The 18,123-nt window shown below is 57.8% G+C and overlaps 1 protein-coding gene across 3 annotated transcripts; it reads left to right on the top strand.

Moving 5' to 3' along the window:
- Positions 1-237: 237 nt before the first annotated feature.
- Positions 238-17,978, top strand: Mlxipl (MLX interacting protein like). Of its 3 annotated transcripts, XM_042686908.1 has the most exons (17): positions 238-555; positions 3,605-3,711; positions 6,861-6,943; positions 7,190-7,279; positions 7,595-7,639; positions 8,026-8,227; positions 8,349-8,429; positions 12,548-12,720; positions 14,041-14,569; positions 14,680-14,747; positions 14,826-14,973; positions 15,075-15,187; positions 15,271-15,390; positions 15,490-15,617; positions 15,717-15,840; positions 17,060-17,189; positions 17,370-17,978. In XM_042686908.1, the coding sequence occupies exons 1-17, from the start codon at positions 263-265 to the stop codon at positions 17,489-17,491; spliced, it is 2,556 nt and encodes an 851-aa protein (XP_042542842.1). In that variant the 5' UTR covers positions 238-262; the 3' UTR covers positions 17,492-17,978. The 3 variants fall into 3 exon arrangements, with proteins under 3 accessions (XP_042542842.1, XP_042542843.1, XP_042542845.1); XM_042686909.1 differs by lacking the exon at positions 7,595-7,639; XM_042686911.1 differs by lacking the exon at positions 238-555 and having other exon boundaries at positions 3,612-3,700.
- The last annotated feature ends 145 nt before the right edge of the window (positions 17,979-18,123 follow it).

Below are 18,123 nucleotides of genomic sequence, written 5' to 3' on the forward strand. Positions count from 1 at the left end.
GGCGGAGTCATCGCGACTTCAGAGGTCGCTGCAGAAGGCAACGCGGGCAGGAAGAAACCCGCAGACCCGGACCCTAAGGCTCACTGATGATGCTAATGTGGCCCCGTGCGCTCCGACGTCCCCTGGGGGGTACAGACCACGCCCACTCAGGTACCAGCCAATCCGAGGAGGGGCGTGGCTAGTTAATAACGCCGAACCGACGGTGTTGGCAGTTCAGCAGCTGGAGCGGCTGCGGCGTGCAGGCCGGGTGGCGGCAGCGGCCATGGCCAGGGCGCTCGAAGGTCTGGCCTCGGGCTCGCAGGTCCCCCGGGTCGTCGCCAGCCCGGACTCGGACTCGGACACTGACTCGGAGGACCCGAGTCCCCGGCGCAGCGCGGGCGGTCTGCTCCGATCGCAGGTCATCCACAGCGGACACTTCATGGTGTCGTCGCCGCACAGCGATTCGCTGGCCCGGCGGCGCGACCAGGAGGGGCCCGCGGGGATCGCCGACTTCGGGCCGCGCAGCATCGACCCCACCCTCACCCGCCTCTTCGAGTGCATGAGCCTGGCCTACAGGTGAGGGCGGCTGGGAGTGCGACGCCCCGCGCGGCCCGGGCCCCGGCTGCAGTCCCCTCCTCCAGCCCTGCGCCCCCAGCCCCGGCCCTGCCCGCCCCCCGCCGCCCCTTCCTCCCGCCGCCGCCGCCTCCAGCCCCTAGCGTCCATTTCCGGGCTTGGCTCCGCGCGCCCTAAAGGAGTCCAAGAGCCTAAGACACCTCTGCTCCTCCCCTCCCGGACCCGCGATTCCCTCTCCAGCAGCACCCCCTGTCGAGGGTCCCCTTCCTTCGGCAACCTGCAGCACCCCAGCACACCCGTGGGTGCCCAAGTCACAGCCCGCGTCTCCTGAAGCCCTGCCCACCCGCCGTGGCCCGGACTCCGCTTCTCGCCCGCTAGGTCAAGGGGGGCGGCGGGGGGGGGCGCCCCTGGACGGGCGCTGCTCGCGGAGCTCGACGGCCAAGGCCGGGGAGCGGGGCCTGGGATCCAAGCGCCCCGCACCTGCGGACCCCGCTGGGCGTCTGGCGCGGGGCGCGGGCCGCGCCCGTGTCCCCGAGGAGGGCGCGAACCGGGGTCCTGGCCCGGTGCCCCGGAGCAAAGTTCCTGGGAGCGGAGGGGCCGGGATAAATTATCAACCGAAAACCGTAGCAAGGAAAGGGATCGGCCGGCTTTGATCTTCGCGCGGCGCCCGTAAATCCGTTTCTGGGGCCCCACTGTGCCTCCTCCCCTTCCGAGAAGCGCCGGCACCCGCGGCCCGGAGCGGAGTGGGGTGCACGCGGCCGAGACGGGGAGCCGGGGGCGGCGGAGGCCTGGACCCCATTGGCTGGAGAAGAAGTAACCTTGGCCCACACATTCTGGCCTCAGGCCCAGGTCGTGTTGCAACCCGATCGTCCGTCCCGGGCGCCTGACCAGTGTGGAAAGTTCAGATTCCCGTCCGTCCCTTCCTCCCCACCTCCTTGGACATCACGAGACCGTCCGAGAGCGGGGCGTCTGAGGTCCTGGCCCCTCCTCCAGAGCCCCCCTCCCATCGGCCTCCTGCCCGCACTCCCGCCGCCCCCCCCCCCATGGCCGACTGCAGGCTGTAGGAACCCCAGTGGGGGTAGCTGGGGTGAAAAAAAAATCCAAAGATCGCGGGGTCCAGCAGACAGGCAGGGAGGGCCAAGGACGGTGGGGCAGGCCCGCAGGAAGGAGGGCAGCCTGGGGTGGGCCTGGCTGACTTCCACCTTTCAGGGCTGTGTGGAGAGGGGAGGACTTTTCTAGCAGTTTGTGTTCCACAATTCTGGGGGTGGAAGGCTGAGGGAGGAGGGGTTAGTGGCTCCCAGATAGTCCTCGTTCTAGGTGGGAGCCGGCCTCAGGATGTAGGGGGACGATAAGCAAGGACACGTCAGGGCAATGCTACAGTGAATTCCTGAGTGTACTGAGTGCTGAAGTTTGTCCCGTCCTAGCCGGCATGGTGGCATCTGTAATCCCAGCACCTGGGAGGCTGAGAGTAGAGGATCTCAAGTTTGAGGCTACCTAGTTAAGACCTTGTCTCGGAGGAGAAAAAAAAAAACCATCTTGGCCTAAAATTCTCTGATTGTTTCCTGCTGTCAGAAGCAGAGCTTGAACTTTGGCCTTAGGCTTTTTGCTGCAGGCTCAGCCCCTCCCTGACCTCCAACCAATCAGGTCCTTTCCCCGAGGTTTAGCTGTTGTCAGTCACCCGTCCCAAAGCCAGGTCAGGGCCCTGAACCTCAAAAGGGAGATGGAGAGGGTGGCTGGATGGGGATGGGACTCCAGGAGGTTGCTGGGATACATGCAGGAGCATCAACTCCACAGTCCCCTTTAGGTGCCAGAAGGCAAGCTGGCTGGGGGAGGGAAGGGTTAGAGTTCCCCTCCCTCTCATTACTGTACAGATGGTGTTGATCTAAGCACCAGGGGATAGGGCCATCAGCACCAGGACACCTGTGTGTGGACCCTATTTGGGTAATGAGGCCTGTGGTCCCCTGAGGTGGCAATACCCCTGTCCCTACCCATGGCAGCCAACCCTCCCAAAACAAACAGAGGAACTTGGAGACCAGAGAGGACAAGTGACCCTATGCCCCAACCCCCCACCTCCCCCCCCCCCTTCTGGGAGAGGAGCTGAAGAGTCAGACCCCCCCACCCCCTCCTTACTCCCAAGAGGGCAGGCCTAGCTTTCCAGAAGGCTGGGGGGGGGGGGTGTAAACCATGAGGAAGAAGTGGGGGGAGAGGATGGGCAGAGGTCTGACCTCAAGTTTCTGGCCTCCTGGGTCAGCCTCGCCTGCCTGTTCTACCCAGTGGTCCTGGGAGCCTCCTGTGTGCAGCCTCTATACACGGGGTTGGCAGCCAGCTCCGCTGATATCCTCTGGTCGCCATGTCCCAGGAGAAGGGAACCCCTGGGGAAGTGGCTCCCTCTCCCATGGGTTCCCAGCCCCTCAGACTAAGGGGTCCAGAGAGAGGAACAGAAGAAGTCCCAGGGCTTGCCTGGACCCTTGCTATGTGACCTTAAGCATGCCCCCTTTCTCCTCTTAATTATTTTTGGGGGGTGGGGAGTCATACTGGAGTTTGAACTCGCGGTCTCTCACTTGCTAGGCAAATGCTCCACCACTGGAGCCACTCCCCAGCCCTTTGGTTGCACTTTTTTTTAAACCTGTGCTCGCCTCTGACCACAATCCTCCTATCTTCCTCCTTAGTAGCAGGGATTACAGGCATGCACTATCTTGCCTGACCATGAAAGTCATCTCTGCCCCTCCCAAAGTAAGAAAAGGGTCTGAAGCCTCTCCCCCAGGGCTACTACAGGTGTGACAGCTGTGCAGCCACCACTCACGGCTGCTCGGAAGACAGAGTTTATAAGCAAATGCTCCCTGGCTGGGGTTCTCACAGCAGTAGATTAACACACAGGGCTCAGGAAACGCAACCGGGAGGTCTGAAGAATACGGCCAGGGTCTGGATCCTGGCAGGTGAGAAGAGGGATAGGATTTGGGGTGGGGTTCCTCCAATTGCAGCCACAGGTGAACGCTTCATGCATGAGAAGCCCCCCAGGACCCTATCCTGATTTACCCTCTCCCCACAACAGTGGCAAGCTGGTCTCCCCCAAGTGGAAGAACTTCAAAGGCCTCAAGTTGCTGTGCAGGGAAAAGATCCGCCTGAACAACGCCATCTGGAGAGCCTGGTACATCCAGTGTGAGTGGGTACCCCAGGACTCCCCCCTCCCCCGCCCCCAACCACAGGGCCCCCAGCCACAGGGCCCCTGGCAGAGATCGCTAGCAAATTCAGGACAGCCGGCAGGCTGCTGCTGGTCTTACCAGGAAGCCCTGAGGGTCTGGGGGGGGGGGGGGGGGGAGTGTGCCAAGGTAGTGTCCACAGTTGTGCGGGTCACCAGCAGAGGGCACCCTTATGTGGGAAGCAGCTTGCACTTGGGGACCAGTTCACAGCCCAATCTGTGAGACAGGTGCTCCAAATGGCAGGGTAAAGGGGGCATTAGACACCTTCTGAGTGTTGCAGCACTTTTTTGGGGGGGGCAGTCCTGGGCTTGAGCTCAAGGCCTGGGCACAGTCCCTTAGCTTTCTCTCTCAGGGTTGGTGCTCTACCACTTAGAGCCACAGCTCTGCTTCCAGCTTTTTCCTGGTTAACTGGAAAGAAAAGTCTCAGGGACTTTCCTGCCCAGTCTGGCTTCAGATCTCAGCCTCCTGAGTGGCTAGGATTACAGGCATCTGGCTCAGTGGCGACTCACTCAATTGCATCACTTTGTAAGTGGGGAAACTGAGGAAAGTCTTGTGTGAGTCTCCACCAGCCTTCCATGAAATCTTTACTGATCACCCAGGAGGTGCCTACCTTGGAGACTTGGGGTCCCAGAGCATCAGGTCGTGGAAGGGGTGGGAATATAGCCCAATGGTAAATCACTTGCCTACTTCCTGTGTTCATTCCCCAATTGGGGGGGAGGGGGGCAGTGCTAGATCGTGAATATCATGTTGGCTGGTGACTCCAGGCAAGCTGCCCAACCTCTCTGAGCCCATATTATTCCAGATCAGGTAAGGCCGGCAGTTCTGCCTTCATGCTGTGCTCAGTCAATGATAAATGATGTGCCCTGAAGAGGCCACACTCATTCCCTTGGGGAAAACCCAGGGGTCTTGGCCCAGCCTTGAGTTGGTTAGGCCCCTGTCCAGCTCAGCTCCATCCCAACCCCAGAGGAGCAGCTGAGGTCTTTGCATTGGATCCCAGACTGGTTTCACTCATCTTCACCTTCTTTTTTAGAGCCTCCTAAGGTTGGGAAGGTGGCTCCGTGGTAGAGTGCTTGCCCAGCATGCATGAAGCCCTGGGTTTAAATCCTCAGCACCACATACACAGAAAAAGCCAGAAGTGGTGCTGTGGCTCAAGTGGTAGAGTGCTCGTCTTGAGCACAGAGAGGCTCAGGGACAGTGCCCAGGCCCTGAGTTCAAGCCCCAGGACTGGCCAAAAAAAATTTAAAAATCAAATTTTAAAAAGCCTCCTAGGGGCTGGGAAGGTGGCTCAGTGGTAGAGCGCTTGCCTTGCATGCATGAGGCCCTGGGTTCGATTCCTCAGCACCACATAAGCAAAAAAGAAAAAACCGGAAGTGGCGCTGTGGCTCAAGCGGTAGAGCGCTAGCCTTAAGCTGAAGAGCTGAGGGACAGCGCCCAGGCCCAGAGTTCAGGCCCCACAACCAAACCAAAAAATAAAAAATAAAAAGCCTCCTAGGCCGGGCGCTGGTGGCTCACGCCTGTAATCCTAGCTACTCAGGAGGCTGAGAGCTGAGGATCGCGGTTCAAAGCCAGCCCGGGCAGGAGAGACTGTGAGACTCCTATCTCCAATAAACCACTAGAAAACCAGAAGTGGCGCTGTGGCTCAAGTGGTAGAGCGCTCACCTTGAGCTGAAGAGCTGAGGGACAGCGCCCAGGCCCAGAGTTCAAGCCCCACGACCGACAAAAAAAAAAAAAAAAAGCCTCCTAGCTGTGCCCCCTTAATTTTATTAATGAGCAATAGAGGCTCAGAATAGCAAGTGACTTTTCAGGTTCATGGATATTATAAAAGCTGTAGCCGAGCTGGGCGCCAGTGGCTCACACTTGTAATCCTAGCTACTCAGGAGGCTGAGATCTGAGGATCAGGGTTCAAAGCCAGCCCAAGCAGGAAAGTCCATGAGACTCTTATCTTCAATAAACTACTAGAAAACCGGAAGTGGCGCCATGACTCAAGTGGTAGAGCACTTGCCTTTGAGCTGAAGAGCACAGGGACAGAGTTCAAGCCCCATGGCCAAAAAACAGGTGTAGCCAAGGCTGGACACCAGTGACTCACACCTGTAATCCTAGTTACTCAGGAGGCTGAGATCTGAAGATAGTGGTTGGAAGCCAATCAGACCAGAAAAGTTGGCAAAAAGCCAGAAGTGGAGCTGTGGCTCAAGTGGCTGAGCTCCAGCCTTGAGAAAAAAAAGCCAAGTCAGAGCCCAAAGCCCCCCCCCCCCCAGGGGTTCAAGCCTCAGTCTTAGCACACAAAGAAGTTAGGAACGCCCCCTTCCCATCACCAGAGGTTTGAAGGTAGTCTAGGGAAGGGAGGAACTCACCCCTCTGCTTGGTCCTGAACTCTCAAGTCCTTCCCTAGCCTGTGCCCTGCCCTATCTTCCATGGGAGAACCTTCCACCCCCATTATCTCCTGCTTTGTTTGCTTTTCTTATCTCTTAGTGAGAGATAAGCCACCCCATTTTAGCCCTGTGCCCCCATCCCAGCATCTGCCCCTGCTAGAGGGCATCCATGGCTACTGAGAATTTTTTGGTGTTAAAGCCAGCTCCAGTGGGAGGCCCTGAGTTTGAGGCCCTGAGTTCAAGCCCCAGTACCTGCACCAAATTAAAAGGGGGTGGTGGGTGGGCTAGGTCCTAGAATTCAGTAACCAAACTTGGACTGTAGACACAAAAAAGAAGAGAGGCTGGGACCGGAGCCTGGAAAGGGAGCCAGGTAAGGCAGGTGGAGATGGCCTGGACCCAGATGCCCACGAGCCTAAGGAGGTCCAGCCGGGAACTGGGGACTGTGCCCCCCATTCAGGATATCCTGGGAGGCACAGGAGGGCATGATGGGAAGGGAGGGCCAGCCCAGGCAGGCAGGCTTCCTCCTGAACACCAGGGCCAGGCTGGGCCAGGGTGGTAGTGCTATAATTTCCACACTAGGGAGACTGAGGCAGGAGAATCACTGGTCAATTTAGTGAGACTGTCTCAAGAAAACAGAAAAGCCAAGCTAGATTTCAGAGGCTGTCGCTTGAGTAGTCACCCCCCCTCCCATAAGGGGTTGCTGAGATCTGGGGGCCCCTGACCTGGCTCCCTCTCTCAGATGTGGAGCGGAGGAGGAGCCCCGTGTGTGGCTTCGTGACTCCTCTGCAGGGGCCTGAGGCTGATGAGCATCGGAAACCCGAGGTAAGAAAACAGGGGTGCGGCACCCACCCACTGCCCCTTCAGCGCCACGGGTGGGAGGGGCAGGCCCCAGCAGGAAGCGCGGTCCCGCCCCCTCCGTGTCCCCAGGCTGTCATGCAGGAAGGGATGTGGGGAGGGGAGAGGAGGGAGGAGGGAAGGGTGTGGATGGAGGAGAGGGGGTGAGATGGAGGAGGGGCGGGAGGAGCCCGACCACGCCCCCTCTTGGCCCCGCTCCCTCCGCACCCCCAGGCCGTCGTCCTGGAAGGGAATTACTGGAAGCGCCGCATCGAGGTGGTGATGCGCGAGTACCACAAGTGGCGCATCTACTACAAGAAGCGGGTCAGTGGGGACCCAGGGGAGCCCCACAGCTGTCCCCCGCGACTTGGGGTGCCCCACCGCTGTGCCCCACGGCTCGGGAAAGGGCTTGCAGGGCTCCCCAGCCCAGCCCGCTCTCTCAGGACCTCCATGAAAGTCCCACGCTGACAGCGCCACCGTGTGGTCACTGGACGCCACTGCAGCCTGCTTACCTCTGACGGCAGAGGGGAGACGGGGGGGGGGGGGGGGGCGGGGGGGGGGAGGGAAGACATGGGGGACCACGTCTATGGAGGCTGGGAGTTATGGAAGGGGGTCCCGTGTCTAACTCTGTCCTTGCAGCTCCGTAAGTCCAGCAGGGAAGGGGATCTCCTGGCCCCTAAACAGGTAGGTATTTGTGAAATCCAGGAAAGGGGTTGGGCTTGTCCCACAAGAGGTACATATTCCACAGCTCCCCCTTGGCTGGCCACTGTGTCCGAAGGCTAGGGTGGGATGGGAGGGACCTCCACCCGCAGTGGTGGAAAGACCTCTGGCCACTGAGTAAACAGGACCCCCCCCCTCCCCAGGAGGGAAAAGCATAGAATGGAGGAACGGATCCCTTATTTCTTCAGGGGATTGGCCACCCTGGCCTGTTTCCTGGGGAAAATCCATTAGAGGCCAGTGGGGTGATTGTGACCTTCCAGGCAGTGGACCAGACCCCTGGGAGAGGCGAGGAGGTGCGTCCTGCAGGCAGGCTGATGTGGGGGGCTGGGCAGTGATCCTTGTCTCACTAGGCGGAAGCGGGGTGGCCCCCTCCAGAGCGATGGTGCGAGCAGATCTTCTCCAGCGTGGTGCCCGTGCTGCTGGGGGGCCCGGAGGAGGAGCCCGGTGGGCGGCAACTGCTGGATCTCGACTGTTTCTTGTCCGACATCTCTGACACGCTCTTCACCATGACCCAGCCCAGCCCCTCATCCCTGCAGCTGCCTCCTGAGGATGGTGAGGGCCTTGGTCCACACTGGGGGCAGGGTCAGTGCCTCAGGCCAGTGACAGTCCAGAGAGGATGGCTGGGGACTGTCCACCCTGCTTGCTGCTCTTGACAACACTACTGTTCCCCCAGCCTATGTTGGCAATGCTGACATGATCCAGCCAGACCTGACGCCCCTGCAGCCTAGCCTTGATGACTTCATGGACAGCTCAGGTGAGGCAGACCTTCCTAGAGTAGACAGGCAGGGTACCACACCACCTTAGGCCACTTTGTTTGGCCTCAGGTAAGGAGAGGGACAGGTAGAATACAGGACCAGGGGACTGGGGACTCCCAGGAAAGCAGTAAATGTGGGAATCTCTTAAGGGAGAGAAGGACTTTGATTGGCTTGGGTCTGTTTATTACTTACAAATAATAATAAGCTAGGCCCCAGTTGCTCACACCTGTAATCCTAACTACTCAGGAGGTTGAGATCTGAGGATCTCGGTTCAAAGCCAGCCCAGGCAGGAAAGTCCATGAAATTCTTAGCTCCAACCACTCAGAAAACCGGAAGTGGCGCCGTGGCTCAAGTGGTAGAACACAAGCCTTGAGCAAAAGAGCTGAGGGACAGCGCCCAGGCCCAGAGTTCAGGCCCATGACCGACAAAAAATAAAAACTAATTTTTTTAAAAAACACCTCTTTTTGGTGGTACTGGAGCTTGAACTCAGACTGGGTGCTGTCCCTGAGCCACCTTCCCAGCCCATCCCAGGTCAGGCTGGGAATGTGGCCTAGGGGTAGAGTGCTTACCTAGTATGCATGAAGTCCTGGGTTCGATTCCTTAGTATCATATAAGTGGAAAAAGCCAGAAATGGTGCTGTGGCTCATGTGGTAGAGTGTTAGCCTTGAGCAAATGAAGCTCAGGGACAATGCCCAGGCCCTGAGTTCAAGCCCAAGAACTGGCAGAGAAGAGAGAGAGAGAGAGAATATCCCAGGCATCTGATTATATAAAACATTTTTGAAGATCATAAATTTTTAGCTGCCTCCTCTCCTAACCTAGAGCCACCAAGTTACACCTTTCCAAATGTCTGTTTTCACATGACTTAATCCTCCACGCTACTTTCTGCAAACTGCATTAGGGGGCTCTAGAGCCCTGTGTGTGTGTGTGTGTGTGTGTGTAAATCAGGCTCAGCCTGTCGCACCCAAGGTCCAGGGGACAGAAAGAAGGAGAGACCTAGTTTTTTTTGTTTTTGTTTTGTTTTGTTTTTCTGCTTTTTGTTGGGTCGTGGGGCTTGAACTCTGGGCCTGGGCACTGTCCCTCAGCTCTTCAGCTCAAGGCTAATGCTCTACCGCTTGAGCTACAATGCCACTTCTGGTTTTCTGGTGGTTTATTGGAGATAAAAGTTTCATGGCTTTTCCTGCCCAGGCTGGCTTTGAACCTCGATCCTCAGACCTTAGCTTCCTGAGTAGCTAGGATTACAAGCATGAGCCACCGGTGCCCTGCTCAAAAGAGAGGCTTAGTTTCAGCCACTCCCTCAGCTGCTTTCCCATAGGGTCCTGGGCCTGTCCATCAGGAAACAGAGGTCCATGGGGCGGGGACTAGGGAATGAGGAACCACCCTCACCCCTGCCTCAGCTCTGGGTGGGTGGGGGCTGCCAGGGGCAGAAGTGTTGATGGCAGTACCCTGGGAGCAGACCAGCCAAAGAGGGTGGCAGCCCTGTCCTGGCACACAGACCCCCACCACAGGTAAGAGCCAGTGTCCATCAAAGCTCCGGACAAAACTGAGACCGTAGGGACTTTTATTTTGGTGCTGGTACTGGTGCTTGCTCACACTCTTGCTTAGCTTTTTTGCTCAAGGCTGGTGCTCTACCCTTTGAACCACACCTCTACTTCTGTTGTTGCTGGGTTATTGGAGATAAAAGTCTCAGGAATTGTTTTCTGCCCAGGCTGGCTTTGAACACAGTCACCAGATCTCATCCTCCTGTGGTCACCCCTGTAATCTGAGTAGCTTGGATTACAGGCATGAGCCTCCAACATGGAACCTTATGAGACCTTTCAGTTCAGAGTGGCTGTGCGCGGGGTGGGGGTGAGCTTGGGTTTCACAGAGGTGGCGGCTCCTGGACTTCCACTGTGAGCCCCTCCCTGGAAACACCTTCACCACCCCCACCCCCAGGGGTCCAGAACTCTATGCACTCAGGAGCCCTGTGAGGACAGGTGGGGAGAGATGGCAGGGCAGGGTGCATGGGGCTCCAGGAGCAAGCCCAGGTCAGGAAGAGGCTGGAGCTGAGGGAGGCTGGGGTTGAGGGAGGCTAGGACTGAGGGGAGGCTGGGGCTGAGGGGGAGACTGTGGTTGAGGGAGTCTGGGGCTGAGGGAGGCTGGGTTGAGGGAGGCTAGGGCTGAGGGCATGGCTGGGGTTGAGAGAGGCTAGGACTGAGAGGGAGGATGGTGTTGAGGGAGGCTGGGGCTGAGGGGAAACGGGTTGAGGGAGGCTGGGGCTGAGGGTCGGCTAAGGATGAGGGGGAGGCCTGGGTTTAGGGAGTCTGGGGCTGAAGGGGAGGCTGGGGCTGAGAGAGGCTAGGACTGAGAGGGAGGATGGTGTTGAGGGAGGCTGGGGCTGAGGGGAAACTGGGGTTGAGGGAGGCTGGGGCTGAGGGGGAGGCTGGGGTTGAAGGAAGCTGGGATTGAGGGAGGCTGGGACTGAGGGAGGCTGGGACTGAGGGAGGCTGGGACTGGGGGGAAGCTGGGACTGAGGGAGGCTGGGACTGAGGGAGGCTGGGACTGAGGGGAAGCTGGGGCTGAGAGGAGGCTGAGGTTGAGGGGGAGGCCGGGGCTGAGGAGGAGGCTGGGAAGCAGCTTTTCTGGGGATAAGCATGGGCTGTCCAGGGTAGGCAGATGGCTGGCGGCTCAGGGCTGAGGACCAGCCACCTCAGACTCCTGCCTGTGCGGGGTGGGAGTGTGCCAGACAAGCCCCAGGTCTCAAGTCATGTAGCCTGTGGCCCCTGGGGACCAGGGCTGGAAGATCGGTGGCTTTACCTGCTCCTGCAGCCCCTTGGCTAAAAATGGGCCTCAGAGTCCTGGCCCAGTGGCTCACCCCTGTAATCCTAGCAACTCAGGACACTGAGGACCAAAAATTGCTAGCCCAGGCAGGAAAGTCTGTGGAGACTCTTATCTCTACTTACCAAAACACTGGAAGTGAAGGTGTGGCTCAGTTGGTAGAGTGCCAGCCTTGAATGAAAAAAACTAAGGGACGGTGCCCAGGCCCGGAGTTCAAGGCCCAGAACCAGCCACACACACACACACACACACACACACACACACACACACACACACAAAGTAGACCTCAGGACAGCCAGAACCAGACACACACACACACACACACACACACACACACACACACACACACACACACACACACACACACACACACACAAAGTAGACCTCAGGACAGCCAGAAATGCCTCCTGCTGCAGGGGGAGACACAGCTGGGGAAGGGCAGGATGCACGCACAGGCTGCCACAGACAAAGTGACACACTGGGGGGGAGGGAGGGAGGGGGCTTTGGCTTTGTGGAGAGCACACACACATGTGCACACATGAGGTGCAGGAGAGGGGCCTTGCGGGCTCTCCTGGCTGAGGGTCAGGAGGGAGCCGGGTACCGCCGTGGTGAGGTCAGGCCCGGCCCGCAGCGGAGGCCTTGGGGCAGACCGCAGGCTGCTCAGGGTCAGAGAAAGGTGCCCGGAAGGGAGCGGGTGGCCAGCGGCACCCTAGCCCGGGATGTGGTTTAGGCCACAGGCAGCTGCTTCCCAAAACCAGAATAGCCCAGGACTTACACAACACAGCACCCCAATCTGGCCACCCTGTGCCCCCTCACCAGCGCTGCAGGCTCCCCAGCCCCTTCCTCCCTGCTGCTGTCCCCAAGATGAGCCCACTTTTTTTGTGTCTGTCACCCCCCTGGCCTTCACCCTATCCTGGGCTCTGCTTGGGCTCTGTCAACCTTCCTGCAAGCCCCAGACCCGCTGACCTCCTGACCCACTCACCCATGACTCACCCTTGACCTCCTGCTGCACTGGGGTGCCTCCCTGTACCCCACCCCTTTCCCTCCCAGACCCCCTTCATGCCACCCCACCTTTGTATCAGAGAAAGAGGCCAGAAAAGGGACCCTGTGGGATTGGTTTCCTGAGGACCTTGCTAGCTAGCCCACTATCCTCCCCCCAAGCAGGTCCCCCCCCCAACCCCAGCCTTGGCTGCTGCTTCCCTTGAGTGAGACAGAAACTCATTTCACAATCTCCTGTGGAGCCCCCCCCCCCCAGCCCGGGGACAGAGCCCTAACTGCTGCCACCCCTGGGTCTCAATTACAGATTTCTTCAGCAACTATCGTCCCCCCCAGACGCCCGTATCTTCCAACTTCCCAGAGCCCCCCAGCTTCGGCCCCATGGCTGACTCTCTCTTCAGCAGTGAGATCCTGGGCCCAGAGGTGGCACCAGCATCCTCCTCAGCCATAATTCCGCTCTCTGGACAGAATCGCCTGCAGGTGAGCTCACCCTTGTTCTGGTCATCCCCTGAGCTTCCTGGAGCCCTACCAGGCACTTCCTGCAGTCTCTGTATCAAGTCTGGCCAACCAAGAGATCCAGGAGGGCACAGGGGCAGGGAAAGGGAGGCCCGAGAGCAGACCTGGGCCAGACAGAGATGGCAGTCAACACAGCAGGGCACCATGGGAGGCTGGGTTGCAGGCAGGAAAGACTTCTTGGAGGCCCAGATTCTGGGCCTTTGGGCAAGGGTCAGGTTTGGACAGAAGAGACTATTGGGCGGAGGGGTGGGGGTGGGGGCGGGGGAGTGAGAAGGAAAACATGGAGCCAGGAAGCTGAGCATCTATTCAGGAAAATCTGAGTCTACCATGCTGGCTCAAAAACTCCATGGTCAGAAAAAGGGATTGTAAGGAGGAGAAAATTGCACTGCACTGTGGGCCTCTTGCTCACTACTGTCTCTAAGTGTACACAGTGTACATGGTTGTCCAATGAGTGAGCAAGTAAGTGTATGCATAGATGATGAATTAGTAATTGGAATGAAGATAATGGTGCATGCATATGTGAGTTACATAGCTATATGTGGATATGTAAGCAGATGAGTGGCTGGTTGGGTGGATGGATTCGTAGATAGTTTGATGGGCTGATGTAGGTAAGTAGTTGGTTAATGTACTTAGTAGATAGTGGCTAGATGATGGATGGGTAGATGGATGAATAAAAGGAGGGATGGATGATGGATGGTTGAATGGATAGCTAGATGGTAGATGATGGATGGATTGGTGTGTGGGTAATGGGTGGATGTTGCATGGATGGCTGGATGGATGGGTGATGAACAGATGGGTGGATGACAGCTGGATGAGTGGATGAATAGATGGAGGAATGGTGGATATATGCATGAAGGGATGGATGGATAGAGGTATGGTGGATTATGGATGCATGCATATATGTAGGGAAGGATGAATGGATGGATTGGTGGGTAGTTAATGGATGGATGACCAGAGGGATGGATGGATGATGGATGATGGATCATGAGTGGATGGTTGAATGGATGGATGGATGGATAGACAGATATATAGATAGATGGATGGATGGATGATAGATGGATGGGTGGATGGATAATGGATGGATAGTAGGTGGGTGCATGAATAGGAATGGTCATGGGTGGATGATGCACAGAGAACTGAATGGATGGACCGATGGGTAGTTAGTGGGTGGACTGGTGGGTAGTTAATGGATGGATGACTGGATGGATGGATACATGGTTGCAAATGGGTAACCCTCCCTGCCCCCCCTACTCCCTGATGAGTGTCTCTCTGTCCCCTAACTAGGCTCGGAGCAGCTGCCTTGTCCCTGTGGACCCCGGTGCCTTTCTGAACTCTGATTTCCTCCTTCCTGAAGACTCCAAGCCCAAGCTCCCACCTCCTCCCCCACCTCCCACTCCTGTCCTGCCATACCCTAGCCCTGCCAAAAGACCCCTGGAGCCCTGCACCCCACCCTCCTTCCCTGCCATGGCTCCACCGCCAGCTATGGTACCAGAAGAGACTGTCTTCTCTAGCAGGTTCCCCTTCCCCACAGGCCCTCCTGTCCTGGGAGTGTCCCCTGTGCCTGCTCCCCCGGCCTTCCTCCCCACCCCACAGCCTGGCCCCCGCCCCACCTCTGCCTCTTTCCCCATAGACCATCTCTCCTCGGGGTACCCAGAGTCTGCCTTTGGGTCTCCCCTCTCAGTGTCCCAGAGCATGCATATCAGAGGCAAGCCCCCTGTCCCATCCCCTAGGGGACAGAGAGCCAGCCCCCCCACCATGACCTCTGCCACCACCAGCCCCAGTAACCCCTGCCTCACACAGCTGCTCAGGGCAGGTGAGATGGACTAGCCCTGGAATGAGGGCTGTGCTGGGGAGCCCCGGGTGAAGGGTGAGCTTGGGGCATGAGGGGATCTTAAGCCATGATGGGTTGTCCCGTGTGTGCAGCCAAGCCTGAGCAGGCCCTGGAGCCACCACTCCTGCCCGCACCCCTTGGCGTATCCCCGGGATCACCGGTAAGATGGCAGGTGCTGGGAGGTGAGGCTGAGCCCAGGGCCTGTTCCCCAACTCTCTGCGCTTCTCTGCCCCAACAGGAGACCATCCCTGAATTCCCTCATGCCTTCTTTTCCCCAACGCTGGCCCCTGTACCACCCAGGCCGCCACCTAGCTCAGCCACGCTGGCCCCTCCCAGGTCCCTGGTTGTCCCCAAAGCAGAGCGACTGTCACCCCCAGCTCCCAGTGGTAAAGAGGGAGGATGAAGGAAGATGGAGTGTGGAAGGGTGAGGGGGGCTTGCCTGGAGCCGAGAGGTCTGTCTGGGGATCTGTCTCTGTCCCTGCTACAGGCCGTGAGCGGCGGCTGTCGGAGGAGAACTCTGTCCCTGCACCTGGGCCACCAAGGGGCCGTGTCTCTCCCCCTCTACCCATCCCAAGCCGGGGCCGTCAAGACAACAATAAAGTGGGTACCTCCACACTGCTTGTCCAGCTCCCCAGGCTCTCCCGGGCTCCTTCCTAAACTCACTGCACCTTCTGTTCCCCAAGACGGAGAGCCGAAGGATCACGCATATCTCGGCCGAACAGAAACGGCGTTTCAATATCAAACTCGGCTTCGACACTCTGCATGGGCTCGTGAGCACCCTCAGTGCCCAGCCCAGCCTCAAGGTGAGCCCCCAGCCCAGGCTGTACCCCCAGAGCACCGGGACCCCTCCCTGACCGCCCACCTAAGGCCAGCCCCCAGGCCCACACTGGTGGTGTCTGCAGGTGAGCAAGGCTACCACGCTACAGAAAACTGCAGAGTACATCACCATCCTGCAGCAGGAGCGGGCCTCCATGCAGGAGGAGGCCCAGCAGCTCCGGGACGAGATCGAGGAGCTCAATGCCGCCATCAAGTAGGCAGGGTGGGGAAGGTCTGGGGTCAGGGCAAAGGCAGGGGCCCAGGGAGCAGGCCATTCCTCTGGCTCCCCACTGCTGACGTGCATGGCCCCCAGCTTGTGTCAGCAGCAGCTGCCAGCCACGGGGGTGCCCATCACACACCAGCGCTTTGACCACATGCGACACATGTTTGATGACTACGTCCGGACCCGCACACTGCACAACTGGAAGTTCTGGGTGGTATCCTCACTCTAGCCAATGGCCTCAGGGCAGCAGAGGGATGAGTACTTCAGCCTGATCAAGCTGTGCCTGAAGCCACAGGTTCAGTTCCACAGGCCCAAAGAAGGACTCTAACCTGCCCCCTGCTACCAGGCTCTGGACCAGCAAGGTCACCCAGTGTAGATCTGGGAGCTGAGAGAGTCAAGGGGAGGAAAGATCCAAAGCAAGAGGAACCCTCAAGAGGCCCCAAGAAAGCCAGGCACCAGTGGCTTATGCCTCCTGTAATCCTAGCTAAGATCTGGGGATCACAGTTCAAAGCCAGCTTGGGCAAACAAATCCAGAGACTCATTGCCAACTTGCTAGAAAAAAAAAAAAAAAAGCCAGCCCGGCACTGGTGGCTCATGCCTATAATCCTAGCTACTCAGAAGGCTGAGATCTGAGGATCGCCATTCAAAGCCAGCCTGGGCAGGAAAGTCCGTGAGACTCTTATCTCCAATAAACCACTAGAAAAAACCAGAAGTGGTGCTCTACCAGCGGTAGAGTCCTCACCTTGAGCTGAAGAGCACAAGGACAGCGCCCAAGTCCAGAGTCCAAGCCCCACGACCAACCAAAAAAAAAAAAAAAATGCCAGAAGTGGAGTGGGTAGCACAAGTGGTAGATCATCAGACAAGAGCATGAGGCCCTGAGTTCAAGTCCCAGTACCAGCATGCATGAATGTGCACAAGTGCACACACACACACACACACACACACATTCAAGGTCCCAAGAGAGTATTCTGAATCTTTTTAATGATGAGATCTAAAAATGGAAGAAATCCCAGCCCCGCTCCACCACGTGCTAGTGATTGAACTCAGGGTCACTTGCGCATACCCCCAGTCCTTTTGTTTTTCAAATAGGGTCTCAGGCATTTGCCCAGGCTGGCATTGGATTGTGATCTTCCTACCTTTGCCTCCTGAGTAGCTGACATTATAGGCATGCAACACCACACCCAGCTCAGAATCATGACTGGCAATCCAGGGAGAAGGGGCAGTCTTGAGTAGAACCAGGACTGGCAGAACCAAGAGGAGGGAGCTGAAAGCTAGAGAGGTAGTCAGTCTTTGGCATGATGTGGGGGACATTGAGGGTTTTTAGGGCCCAAGGTTAGATAGTGGCAAGCCCTTCCTTCTGATTTGGGTCAGGTATCAAGGTTCCGTGTAGTACTGTCTTGGCCTCAAGCCTGTTCCTTGACCTTGGCTCTCAGTTCAGCATTCTCATCCGACCGCTGTTTGAGTCCTTCAATGGGATGGTGTCCACTTCAAGCCTTCACAGCCTCCGCCAGACTTCGCTGGCCTGGCTGGACCAGTGCTGTTCCTTGCCAGCTCTCCGGCCAAGTATGCCCACCACCTGTCTGCCCTGCAGCGTGGAGGCTCAGGGCAGGGGGTTCTGCTTGGGGCCATGCCGCTGTGCTCCTTGGATGGTCCTACAACCACCAGGATGCCTACAGACAGGGGTCTTAGAAGGGCTGGCCTGATGCCAGCCCCCACCTCAGCCAAGTCTCTGTCTCTTTCCAGCTGTGCTGAACTCCCTCCGCCAGCTAAGCGTGTGCACCAGCATCCTGACCGATCCCAGCCGCATGCCTGAGCAAGCCACAAGGGCTGTCACTGAGGGCACCTGGGGCAGACCACCACTATAGTATCAGCTAACCCTGCCTAGCTCCAGCAACAACTCCCAGGCCCTCCACTCCTGTCCCAGGCCCCTTTGCTGTAGTTCCAAGAGCTGCATTCCTGTCCCTGGGATACCAATGAAACTTGGGGTGACTGACACTCTACCCCATCTTTGGAAATCCATTTTTCACTTGGCAAAATGGTGCTAAAGGAGGCTCACCCGACATAGAGCTCTAAGGCCTTAGCTACTGTGACTGTAGGAACTTAAGCAGGCCATCCAGAGAGTGTTGTTCTTACCTGGGGCCCTGAGCAGGGAGCAGGAAGGAGCCTTCTTTGCTCCTACACAGGTGACATGGGGGCTGAAGGGTGGCTTCCTCTGAGCCGAGCAAGAGCGGTCTCATATTTGGTAAGACCAGAGCAGGGGCGGCTAGAGCGGTCAGGCATCTTGTGTGTGTATGGGTGTGTGTATGTGTGGATTTTGTACAGATTTCTTGAACCATAAAAGCAAAAACTATGTTGCTGTGACTATCAATGTGTCTTCTGAGATGGAGACAGAATGGGTGACAGCTGAAGGTGGCTTTGTAGAAGGCCTTGGAGGCTGTAAGAAAACACCGTGAGCAGTGTGGTGGTTCAGGCCTGTCCTAACTTGTGCTTCCTAGGC

The sequence above is a fragment of the Dipodomys spectabilis genome, unplaced genomic scaffold (genome assembly GCF_019054845.1).
Source record: "Dipodomys spectabilis isolate Male_0828 unplaced genomic scaffold, ASM1905484v1 ptg000098l, whole genome shotgun sequence".
Taxonomy (NCBI): domain Eukaryota; kingdom Metazoa; phylum Chordata; class Mammalia; order Rodentia; family Heteromyidae; genus Dipodomys; species Dipodomys spectabilis.

Coding starts and splice junctions, on each gene's coding strand:
- Mlxipl (XM_042686908.1), top strand. CDS start 263: ATGGCCAGGGCGCTCGAAGGTCTGGCCTCGGGCTCGCAGGTCCCCCGG. Junction 6,944..7,189: donor ATGAGCATCGGAAACCCGAG/GTAAGAAAACAG, acceptor CCGCACCCCCAG/GCCGTCGTCCTGGAAGGGAA. Junction 17,190..17,369: donor CTTGCCAGCTCTCCGGCCAA/GTATGCCCACCA, acceptor GTCTCTTTCCAG/CTGTGCTGAACTCCCTCCGC.